The following is a 12672-nucleotide window of genomic DNA, read 5'->3' as shown; positions in this document are numbered from 1 at the left end:
GCTTGAAAAATTTTTGTTGTTTTAAAATCACTGTACGAAACCTCATCCCAACCGTGGCCACTCGGCCTTTTCGCCTGCCCGCCAACCATAAGGTCGGACGAGTAGCAAAAAATTTAATTCAATTGGTACTTTAATGGCTTTAATAGGCCTGTTAATTTCCGACGGGTGTGCTGCCAATTCCCACGCGCACCCACCGACCGAAATATCGCACATCATTTTACATTCATTTGAGTTGGGCGTGCACCCACCCAATGAGCAGAAAATTCTGCCAAGAAGATTCTGAGGGGGCTTGACATAGTAGATGCTGGGAGAATGTTTCCTCTCGTGGGGGAATGTAGAAATAGGCGGCACAGTTTACAAATAAGGGGCTTCCCTTTTAAGACCAAGATGAGGTGGAATTTCTTCTCTCAAAAAGTTGTTAGTCTTAGGAATTCTCTTACCCAGAGAGCAGTGGAGGCTGGGTCATTGAATATATTCAAAGCTGAGTCAGACAGATTTTGATCAACAAGGAAGTCAAGGGTTATGGGGGACAGGCAGGAAAATGGATTTAAGGTCACATTCAAATCAACCATGATCTTATTGAATGGCAGAGCAGCCTCGGTGGGCTGAATCACCTACTCCAGCTCCTTTCTCTTATGATCTTATGATTTTATAAGTAGAACCAGATCCTACTTCAGTACACAAAGGGTAGTAGAACTTTGGAAATCTGTTTTACAAATGGTGATTGATGCTAGGTCAATTGTGAATTTTAAATCTGAGATTGATAGATTTTTGTTATATGTGGAGTTAGGCTGAATGATCTCATTGAATAGTGGAACAGGCTTGAGGGGCTGAATGGCCTTTTCCCTGTTGCTATGTTCTCTGCTTCCTGTGTCCTATCTCACATGAAGTCTTGTTGCCCATGACCCCTGTGATCACTGACCAATATTGGCACCCATTTGAGCAACAGGTCAGTTTTAAAATGATCATTCCTTGTTTACAAATCCTCTCATGGCCCTCCACTCTCCAGTACCCTCCAAAACCCCAAGATATGTGACCCAAAACCCCCCAAGATATGTGGCCTCTTGATCATCCCCATTTCAATTGCTTCACCATTGGCTGCCAAGGCTCTAAACTCTGCAATATCTTCCCTAAACCTTTCTGCCTCTCTGTCTCTCTTTCCTCCTTTAAGACGTCCCTAAAACCTACCTCTTTCACCAAGATTTTGGTAATCTGCCCTAATATTCCCTTATATGGTTCAGAGTCAAACTTTTTTTGCTTACACGCCTGAGAATTGCTTTGCGACATTTTACCACATTTAAGGCAATATATGAATGCAAGTTGTTGTCGTTTTTGTTTCTGAATGTGACACTCTGCAGCACTAAGAGCGGTTTTGCCTTTCCTAGTCATTAATGCAAAGTGCTCCAGAACTGAGCCCCTTTGTGACTCAGAACTCAGGGTCCAAGCATCCTATCAGACTAAAGGGAGAAGGTAAGGGTACGACATTGGCTGCAGCCACGAAGAGAGGAAGAGGCCTGAGTGCATATTTGGCATAAAAGGCATCCAGTAGAAGTGGAAGTGGAAGGGACAGCACCATCATGCCAATCAATAGCTGAAAGAACAGGAGAATAAAAGTATGGAAAAGTGGAACAATGGTATGAAAATTGAAAGAGGTTTGTATGTGAGAGTTCTATTTTTATTTAATTTAGCATGGTAGTCCATCAATAGCCCAGGTGATGACCAGGTAAAGGTTTTCAGCAGCTGCCAAGGCAGGTTGTTCTTTCTCCTCCATCGACCTCCAATACATCACAAGATGGTGGTGGGGGAAAGCACATTACTGAACACAGCCTCCATCATTAAATCTAAAGAACTAACAGTGTTCTGCAAAAAGTAAACTACTTTCTATCCAAAAGTCAGAAATAAAGAACCATCATGATGATACCAATCTGTCCACTTATGACTTAAACAGCAGATCAGGAAGCATAAATGCCAGGGTGTTTTTTTCCTGGCAGCAGTTTATTCCTGAGCCACACCTAGTGTTATTAGAGGAATTAATGTACAATCTGACAATCAGTTTCATACAATTTACATTTCTGCATCCTCATCAGATGTAGAAAATGCAAAAGAAAAGGGAAACTTGGGATGCTGTGTTATTCAAAAGCAGAATGGAAGTATTTTAAGTCAGCATTGCACTGAGATTTTGGGTCTAATTCAAGAGCAGGGCTGAGTTAGTTTTGTTTTCCTGCAAGACCTTGTGACAAACTGAAATGGTACTGGCCAACAAAGCAGGGAAGTAGAATAAATGCATTGGCAAAAGGAGATGTATTGTAATGCACAATAGTCACAGGGTTTCTTTTAGGGAAGAACCAGGATGATTGGGGATTAACAGCCCAGTTTAGATTTGAATTTGTTTCAGAACATTTCAATTTGCAGTGTGTCAGAGGTCCTAACATATACTGTATGTATCAGTAATATATATATATATATATAAACATATTGATTTTATTTTGAATTATATAGCATACAATGTATGAGTTTTTTACTGTCATATTTATGTTAGGGTAACAATTTAAAAATCCAATTCCATACTTTTGAGCCTGCTGCACATTATTTTTTTAATGATATATGGCTCAAGTACCCATGTAGCTACAAAATTTTGCACAAGCCCTTTCACTTCTTTCCACATATTCCTGTTACTTGTTCCTTCATTTTCTTGTTCTCTCCTTTCCTTCACTTCTACTTTATTTTGAATTCTTCATCTCCAGAAATTATAGCCATCAATCTAGGGGGAGGATTCCTCAGACTTTGGAGAAAGGATAGAGTTGGCAGGCTCAAGAGCTGGAAAGGAAACCTGAGCTAAAGACAGAAAATGTTGGCAATAGTCAGCTGGTCAGGAAGCATCTGTGGATGGAGAGAGAATCAGAGTTACTGTTCCAGGTCATTGGCCTTGGAGCCGGAACTGGAAAAGTTAGAGATGTAACAGATTGTAAACAAACACCAAAACAGGGATAGTGGGCTGGGGGGGAGAGGTGAAGAACAAAAAAGGAGAACTGTGATAGTCTGGAAGGCAGGAGAGATGAAATGACAAAAGGGGTGATGGTGCAAGACAAAAGGAGATATTAATGGAATAAGTAAAGGAACAAATGACCGGCCTGGAGGTATAAATGTCACTAGCAGAATCATCACCAACAGAAGCCATCCAAAAAGAAAATAGGGATGGAGATACGATCGAAAGTTGTTGAACATGGTGCTAAATCAAGTAGGAAGTAAAGTGCCTAAATAAGAGATGAGGCGCTGGTCCTCAAGCTTTGGATGAGTTTCACTGGAACAGTGTAAGAGGCTGGGGGTAGAGATCAGGTCGGGAGCGAGGTGGAGAGTTAAAATGACAGGTGACTAGAAGCTTGGGGGCACACTTGCGGACTGACTGAGGTGTTCCACAAAGCGGTCACCCAATCTACATACAGTCTTCCCAGTGTAATGTGAAAGAGAATGCAGAATATTAAATTGAAAGAAGCACAATCCCACAAGGAACCCTGAAAGTGGGTTCAGGAAAATGGACATTATCATTACTGTATCATTTGATTAAGGAAATAAAATATATTTTGTATTAGAGGATTAGGGAACAGGTTTGCTCAGGAGAATGGGATGATGAGAAAAAAATGGGGAGCCTGACAATAAGCACAAGAATAAAGGAAATGACTTAAATTGTGGAATGGGAAAAAAGCATGTGCATTTTGATTTTCTGGCTGCATGGGGGCAGGTTTGAGAACCCCCAGGGAGAAAAAAACTGTTTTTACCATGTCAAGTTTATGAATAATTCACAGAAATATTTTCTTTACCTTTAACCTTTCTTGAGGCCCATTCCTTTTAGACTGTGACAGGACTTTGAAACAAAGGGCTAGGTATTTACTGAGGCAAGTTATATAGATAATCAAGGTGGATGGGAGCAGTTTTAGATGGGAAACCCAGAGGTCCTTTTTGCCCCACATGCATTTTTCATCATTGACAGGTTCAGGGTAGAAATTGGCCTGAGTGACAGGATTCACTTCCACTGGGTGGGGAGGAATCTAGAGAAGTTGCATGTGGGTAAGGCCCCCAACCTGGAGCAAGTTGGCTGCCTATCCCTTATTCTGTCTCAGTAAAACCCAGAGGTTTGCTTGTTGGAGCCAGCTTCCTAACACCCTTGGAATTTTTCCCCCTTTATCGCCCACCCACACCCAATCCCATACCCTCACCTATGCTAAAATTCCCATGACTCACGTACCGCCATTACGTTTAATAAATAACGGCCAATAATTTCCTCAGAGCTGCTCCTATAATGCCGGCCAAATTGGAGATGGCTGTGAGGAAATTCCAAGCCAGTAACGCCACTTCTTTTCCTTACCCAGTGAAGTAACTTTGTTCACAGCTGTTGAATGACTAAGAAGCTTTTCTCTCTGTAATAAAAATAGAGCATAATGGAATAACACGAACAAAAGTCAAAATAAAACAAGTGAAGCTAAATTGCCGCAGAAAATGTCTTTTGAAGAATTTCCCTTTACTCTTCCTCTCCTGGAGGCAATTTTCCTGTCCTGCATGTTACATCTCTCTACACTGCAGCAGTCACTGCACTTCAAAAATAGTTCACTAGCTGTGAAATGCTTGGGAGTTGCCTGAGTCCCTGAAGGATGCTTTATAAATGCATATTCTTTCTTTTTTTTCCTTTCATTTTTGCTTTTCTGATCATTTTCTTTTTTTGTGTGCTCCTAACTGAGATACTTGGATGAAGTCGAGAAGGACACAGTCAAGCTGCCCAGCCATTAGTGCACAACAGCCATACCTGCAAATAGATGTTGTGGCCACAGGTCTGATGGAAGAGGTGTGTGGAGGCCTGGCTATTTTGTTGAGTGATTCTTTATAATATTCATAATATTCGATCATAATATTCAAATATTTGGTATTGCATGAAAGACGACATATCAGGGCGAATTCCAACCAACAAAGCTTGATTGGCTGAACTGCCCATGATGCCATAAACAATGGCCCAGATCTTCCAATCTCTGGGGACCAGATGCAGGGCGTGTGCCTCGGGATCCCACGGAAGTCTACAAGGGAATTACCTGGACAGTTTGAATTTCCAATGAGCAATTTCCCCTGCTCCCTGGGGCCCCCAGCAAATGTCTTTGACTCTGAGCTAGAGTTCAAGACTTCAGGCAGGTCCGCAGCAATTGCCTGGGTAGTTACCCAAGAAACATTAGACAGATTAAAAACTAGTCTAACTCCTGGGTAACTCTAGAACTGACTGCTCAATCGCTCTTACTGGTCAACTGACTCCCCCCTCTGCCCCCTGACCAGACCCAACTATGCCCCCTGACTCCCAGACTACCTCCCTGAACCATAGGTATCCCGATCATAACGTTCCATGTTTTACTTGGTATTGCATGAAAGACGACATGTCAAGGTGTGAACCTCCAACTACTCACCTGATCCCCGACTACCACCACCCGACCCGACTACCCTCCAACCCTCTCAACCGCCCCGTTAACCCCCGACTACCCATGACCTGATCCAACCCAATTACCCCCCAACCTGACCTGACTAGCCAACGACCTGACTACCCCTCCCAACCTGACTACCCACAAAACACTTACACACTCACCCACCTACCCACTTAACTCACCTGCCACCCTACCCAACTGCCAACCTGCACAACAACCAACCAGCTTGCCTACCAGTCAGCCCGCCTACCACCCTACTCAACTGCCACCTCACCCACCTGCCACCCTATTCACTTAGCTCACCCATCCTAGCTACTTACCTCACCCACTTAGACACCCGACGGTCCTACCCATTCACTCATTCATCTACTCACCCATTCATCCATTCACTAACATTCATACTAGACATATAAACTTACCTTACTGCAGCTCGTGCTGTAAAAAGGGGGCGTGCCCTATCTTCCCCCCGCCCCCAAATGCAAACACTACGGTGGAGTTGTTTGAGGGGTGCCACACTCTGTATTTCTGGAGAAGCTAGGCTTGGAAGATCCGGCAAAAAATGCAAAGCAGCGTTAAGGCATGGAAAAGTTCGACTGGTGTGGCTAATTGCCGCTCTGCAGATGGCCCAGGCCAATATTTACAGGCAGCTTTGTGCCATCCAGGAAATGACACAATTGTGTTCACATGTTCCAGCTCAGCAGCAAGCCAGCTGCAGATCTGTGCCATTTGGTGTAGGGATTGGTTCACCATAGGACAACTGCAGGTCGACCGCAACCTCAAGGCAGTCTCTGCTTCCTTCCAGGCATGGTTCAATGGAGAATTATAGAGATTGTGTCACGGAGCAGCCCAAAGGATGATTATCTTCACAATAATCCAATGCAGCACCATCTCGATATCATTAGCCCTCAAGTAGGGTGTCAATTGCTGAATTGATCCCTTACTTGCCTGCAGACTATGGGCAGAATCATCTGGTCCTGTTGGCGGTGGGTATCATGGTGGGGGTGGTGGGGGGGTGGAAGAATTCGGCGTGGGGGCAAAAATCGGTTTCACACCAGGGTAAAATCACAGTGGGGTCATCCGATGGTGTCTGCCATGGTGGAAAGCGAATCCCGCTGGAGGCCGGTGTGAACCCAATTTGCATCCCACTAATGAGATGCAAGGTAAGGCCCGGTTGGAATTCTCCCCCCACACCCGATTCACCGTTACACCTGCAGGAAAACAAGCCGGCCCAGAATAAGTCTGGAGAAACGTGACGTGCAGAAGCCGGGACTTACCTTTAGGGCTTTGCTGAGGTTGCTGGCATCTGAGAAGGAGATGATGCTGGAGGCCTACAGCTACCAGACCCTGGACAAACACATGCATCGCATGCTGGGTGGATCCTCATGCATGTGGCTCCACCACAAAACAGCTCCCAGGAAGTGGGAGGTTTCCGTTGATGCTTCGGGCCTGCTTCGGAACGTCACGATCTTGGCCATGGGCTGCTACAGATGATCGGTGAAGCAGCGGGAGAGGAAGCTCTAGGTGCGAGTGAGAATAGAAGGCGTATGGGGGCGGTGGCGAAGTTGGGAGGCACAAAAGGTTTTAGTGGGAGTGAGGTCGCGGGGGGTAATGAAAAGTGTCGAGGGGTGAGGTTGGCGTGGAGAACGAAAGTGTTGGGGGGGTCAGGTGGGGGGGAATGAAGGTGTCAGGGGGTAAGGTTGGAGGGGGATGGAAGGTGTAAGGGGGGTTCAAGAAAGTACTGGGGAAGAGGATGTAATGGTGGAGAATGCTGCAACTGGGGAGGTATGTGTAAAGGGGGAGGTTAGGGTGTAAGGGAATGGGTTCATGGTGGGGGGAAGTGTAAGAGGGAGGAGGGAATTCAGAGAGGGGAAAGTGTTCAATGAGAGGAGGGAGTTCCGAGAGGGGAAGGTGTCCGGGGGAGGAGGGAGCTCGGAGATGGGAAGGTGTTCAGGGGGGAGGGAGTCCGGAAAGGGGAAAGTGTCCGGGTGGAGGGGGGAGTAAGGGCGGAGGAGGGAGTAAGGGGAGGGGGATGTCCAGGTGAATGTGCAAGGGAGGAGTTTGTGGAGTCAATGACTGCTTCCTGGGGAGCGAACTGAGGGTGGGTGTGGTAGGAAGGAATTGGAAGTGTGAGAGGGGGCAGAGGGAGCTGGTAGAGTGGGAGGGTGAGGGTACAGTAGAAGAGGTGGCGGGGGTCACTGTTGGGGACACAGACCCTGGGGGTGGGAAGGAGGAGGTCGGGGAAGTTAATGTGAATGGGCTGGGGTTCTCCGGGAGGTAGAGAACATGCACATTTACCTGGACATCGTGGAATGACAAGGGTTTGGGTTGGTAGGTGACGGTGGAGAGGTGGAAGGTGATGCCGGGCCGGGGGGTGGGGAGGGTCCACAGTGATGGGGGAAAGGGCATGGGTGACTGCATGAGGGGAAAGGTCGGCGGAGCTAATCAAGAACTTTACCACAACCATGTTTGTCAAATCCAAAGTGAGCGGAGCCCTGTGTTGGATGGACACAGGTGCTGCATGGGAGTGCAGTCAGTGGGTGGGTGGAGATGCAGGTCAGCTCAGATAGACAACTGAAAGAGAGCCCCAGCAGGCAGCATTGAAAATTCTCAGCACAGTGAGATGAGTGTGAAGGATGAAGGCTCTACATGCATGGGAGAATGCTTGCACAAAACTCCAAAAGGCCCTGCCACGCAAACACACACACCTCTCCCTCCAGAAGCTCTCATGGTCCTGCTGCGTGCAACTGAACTGCTGGTCAGGGTGGGGATGCAAGAGGAGGACTCACGAAGCCTGTCAATGAAGCTGAAATACATTACGTTACAAACACATTACACATTATTCAGTGAAAGTGAATATATTTTCAGATTAGAAAGTGAAAAATGTGTTTGCCCGTGCAACCGCTTGTGATCAGAATTTCCTAACTTTCCTAGGCCTATCACTTCTTCTAGGTGCTGCCCTGACATCCGCAGCAAGGGTGGAGACAGCCTGTGCAATGGTTGGCCATGTTGCCTCTGATGACTTTGGCGTGCTTCCCCTGGAGTGCCGAGTCCTTGAGGGTCTCAGTTTGCTTTGTCTGTCCTCCTGTGGGCCAGCTGCTCCCTCTCCAGTGACAGAGGACAAGGCTGAGGGGATCACAGGCAAAGGATACTCAGAGGATGAGGAGAGCTTTTGAGATTCCTGAGTAGATGACCCAGGGGTGTCCAGCTGCTGCTCCTCCTCCCTTCAGGTGCCTGAGGGCCCTAGCCTGACTCCTTGAGAGGAAGGAGCACCTGGAGGGATATTAAGGTGCCCCATTTCCCTCTTGCATTGCCATTGCAGGAACTCACCCATAACTACCGAGATGGAGTGCAGGTCTGTGCGCATCATCACGTTCTGCAGGACCAGGGTCTCTATGGCGTCCACTATCCTTCCCATGGAGACCTCCATACGCACACATGTGGGTGCTACTTCATCAAAGAGCAGGCGGACGCATTCCTCTGATTCACAATCCCCTCTGTTGAGGGCTTCCAACAGCTCTGCATGATATTCCCCAGCCTTTGGCTGACTCTCCAGGATGAGTTGGAAGGCCGAATCCTGAGGCTCGTCATCTGACTCGCTCCTCACAGATACCTGATGCCCATCAGTCCTCCGAGGGCTGGGGAGCTCAGCTGAACCTGCCTCCTCCTGCTGCAAACGCGTGTCAATGTGGTGACCACCAGATTGTGAACCTGAGGCTGCTCTAGATCTAGGTCCCACCAAGGTGTGTATCTCTGCGCTGGTGGAGGGTGTGGGTAAGCGCTGTGATGGGTCTTCCAGGCTGCTTATTTCCAGCTCTTCAATGGAGGAGGTGTCCTCTTGACAGGAGGTGAGGACCTGAATGGCTGGCTGAAGGCATCAGTCATTTGGCAGAGCTCCCCGTGAACCAAAGTAGAGATAATTGGTGCATGTCAGCAGAGTGAAAAACAGGAAAGAGGATACTCAGTTGTGTTGAGAGGGATGATCTGGTGCAGGACCCTCACATGGGTGTTCGCCACCATCCTCATCATCATCACATTCACAGTCCACGTCCTCACCAGTCAGCGTGTTGGCACAGTCCGCAAAGTGAGTGAAGGGCCTAATGTAGGCCACTCCATGCCTGATCTGGGACCTCACCTGCTGCTTTGAGCCATCTTCTCCTGCATGAAAACAGAGGGAGATAGAGTGAGCAGGACACATGGCACTGTGTGGAATGTTTGTGTGATGAGTGGAGCCATGGACAGGATGAGGATGTGAGCTCCAGAGGATATGAGCCTGATGGAGATGTGACGGTGTGTGTGAGAGTTAGCACTGCTGTCCCTTGACATGTGAGACCCCTATGGATATGTGATGGGTTTGTGAGTGTGAGTTGAGAATGATGAGACGAGTGACTTACCCTGGTGGAATGGACGAGACCATTCATCCTCTCCCTGCACTGGGCCTCCTCTGTGCTCCGGTGATGCTGACCGCCACCACCACCACCTCTCAGGCCAGATTGATGACTCTGGTGGACCTCCTGTGGCCAAGCGGGGGGTAGGGGACATCGCAGCAGCCCTCGCACTGTGTCCAGCAGGCACCCCAGAGAGGTGTCACTAAATTTGGGGGTTGCCATCTTCCTAGATTTCGGGGCCATCTGTTGCCTGGAGCAAGCCTGGTCTGTAGGCATGAAGTAGGCTGTGCTTTCGTACACTTTAAATATGGCAGCCGGAGCAAGGAAGCGCTGAGGTTATGACGTGGCAGGCAAATCCGAGCCCGCCCGCCAGCTATCTGGCATGTTTCTCATGAAAGCAATATAAGTGAGGCAGGATGCACCAGGAAGGGAACAATATGGCGTGAAAGCCTGCCAATACGGCCGGCAGGTAAAACGTATTTTTATTCATGCCCGTTACCACACTCATTGCAAATCTGGGACGATTCTGCCCTTTGGCTTTCCTTCACCTTCATTTTTGCATGTAACTTCAGCCTCTTCCGCATTGACAATTGCAACTAATAGGCCTTCCAACTTATGTCTCTCAAAAGGCTTTCAAAATTCAATGCCTTTGAAAAGACGTTCAGGAACCATATTGTGATACTGATTTCTGATTGTTTCACTCAATTAAAAATGCATTTACAAAAGCTTTTATTTATATAGCACCTGTATCTTAACACAATGTCCCAAGGCACTTGAAGTGTTATCAGACAATTGTCCAACCTCGTCACTCGCTTAGTTTCTATAGCTGCCCAAATCTGCACCCAGATCTGTAACTAATTACACAAACAGTTAATCTGGGAAATTTGAGTATATTTTACCATCCTGACAGGATTAGGGTCAGTTTTTAAGTATTCACTCCTGCCTTAGACTATTGCAAGAAAATCAGGCCTGATGGCTTATGTCATAAAAGAAAGAAACCTCACACTAGTGATTTAAAGGAATAGCTGATCTGATTCTCATGGTGCCAGATGAGTGCTGGGGCATTGGGAGAGCTGTCCTGATGGACTACACTTCTTTAGTGCTTCACCTAAATGGCCATTCTCATGTGGGAGTCCAATTTATGAGCGCTAGTATCCTGTGTCAATTGGGTCCTAATTGACGATGGTACATATTACGACTGAACCTGATCCTGTCCTCTTACTACCTCTGCAAGCAAATATTTTCCAGCAGGGATTGTTTGAACTCAAGCAGCAGTGGACACCCTGGATGTTATCTTCCTTTTGATTATAGCACCCCACTGCATTCCTAACTGACATCAGTTAACGCAGCACCGTGCAGGGATCAAACCTGAGAATTTCCTCATTGTGACTGACAAATGGAGATCCAGATCTCTTTTTCATGCTAACATGTGAACTATCCAAAAGAGACCTTGAAAAGTGCTTTCAAAGACAATATTTGCCTTGATATGTGTTGTGTGTTGTGAAGAGTACTGAAGTATCTGTACACACAGCTCCCTTAAAAAACAGAAGGAAGAATAACAATAACAGCAGAAAAAAACAGAAATAAAGATGATGGGAAAAAGAATGATGAACAAAAGAGTATGAAAATGAACAAGTTCTTTATTTTGACATTATCATAAATAATGGCTATGTTCCCACTTGCATACCTGACTTTGCTGAAAGTATCTATAACTTTATCACCCAGTATCACAGTCCTACTGCATAAATCAGTTCAATGAACATTATGTTTAACTTATTGTGCCTTACCTTGGGCAATGTTAGTGCCAGTTTGCTCACAGGATTGTACTGCTGGTTATCCGCCATGTGATAGGCCCCATCCCATTGCTGGGTTAGCTCTTCTTTGGTTATTTTGTAAAATATTGCCATCCCTTTGAAGTGAGGAGAGCAGTAGTTGCCAAACTCATCTACTTCAGTTAGATCAAGTTCCAGTCTGGCTTTCCTCTGAGAGTGAAATATTAATGGGTATCCTTGAATCATGTTTTGGTCATTACCTAAATCAAGATGTAAAGAAAACATTACATGATTTTTTTTGATTGGTATTGATCTTATCAATGGCCAATTTGGGATCCACCAAGACAACTTGACTCCTGACCTCATGGTATGCACATGAAAAGAAAGCCTACCTTATCAGCTGTAATCAAGTTCTCGTGTCAAACAACCAAAAACAAATAATGGTGGCACTAATTTTAGGACCCAACTACAAATGATTTAACCCTCAGATGCAATCTCTGTTCACAAGATCTCTTAAATGCTAGTATTGAAATTTAGTATCTGCATTTCTAACATCTGCAATTTGATTAAAATACGTTAATTAAGTCATGTTTATAAAATATAGTGGCTGCACTTACTATATTTCATGCTTTAGGAAATAAAGTATGTAAAGGCTATCAGGGGTAGGTGAATGTAGAGCTGAGGCTCCAATCACATCAGCCATGATCTTATTGAATGGTGGAGCAGGCTCTAGGGGCCGAATGGCCTACTGCTGCCCCTAATTTGTATGGGCATCACGGCCTTAGTTCAAACATGGACAAAAAAGCTGAATTCCAGAGGTGAGGTGACAGTGACTGTCCTTGGCATCAAGCCAGCATTTGACTGAATGTGGCATCAAGGAGCCCAGGAACAGAACTGAAGTCAGTCGGAAGCCAGAGGAAAACTCATCACTGCTGGGGGAATGCCTAGCACAAAGGAAGATGGTTCTGATTGTTGGAGGCCAGTCATCTCAACCTCAGGACATCGCTGCAGGAGTTCTTCAGGGTTGTGTCCTAGGCCCAACCATCTTCAGCGGCTTCA

At 46.3% G+C, this 12672-nt stretch overlaps 1 protein-coding gene across 1 annotated transcript in view; it reads right to left on the bottom strand.

Annotated features, from left to right (window-relative positions):
* Positions 1 to 12672, bottom strand: part of dthd1 (death domain containing 1) — a 64263-nt gene that overhangs the window by 4224 nt on the left and 47367 nt on the right. The window contains exons 8-9 of the mRNA XM_078559716.1: positions 11629 to 11873; positions 4364 to 4415 (exon numbers count right to left, since the gene is read on the bottom strand). Of these exons, the coding sequence (XP_078415842.1) occupies positions 4364 to 4415; positions 11629 to 11873 (297 nt within the window). The remainder of the gene's footprint in view (positions 1 to 4363; positions 4416 to 11628; positions 11874 to 12672) is intronic.

Source organism: Cetorhinus maximus, chromosome 1 (genome assembly GCF_964194155.1).
Source record: "Cetorhinus maximus chromosome 1, sCetMax3.hap1.1, whole genome shotgun sequence".
NCBI classification, from domain to species: Eukaryota; Metazoa; Chordata; class Chondrichthyes; order Lamniformes; family Cetorhinidae; genus Cetorhinus; species Cetorhinus maximus.
The sequence above is the reverse complement of the archived record's forward strand: the minus strand, read 5'-3'. Positions and strand labels throughout refer to the sequence as shown.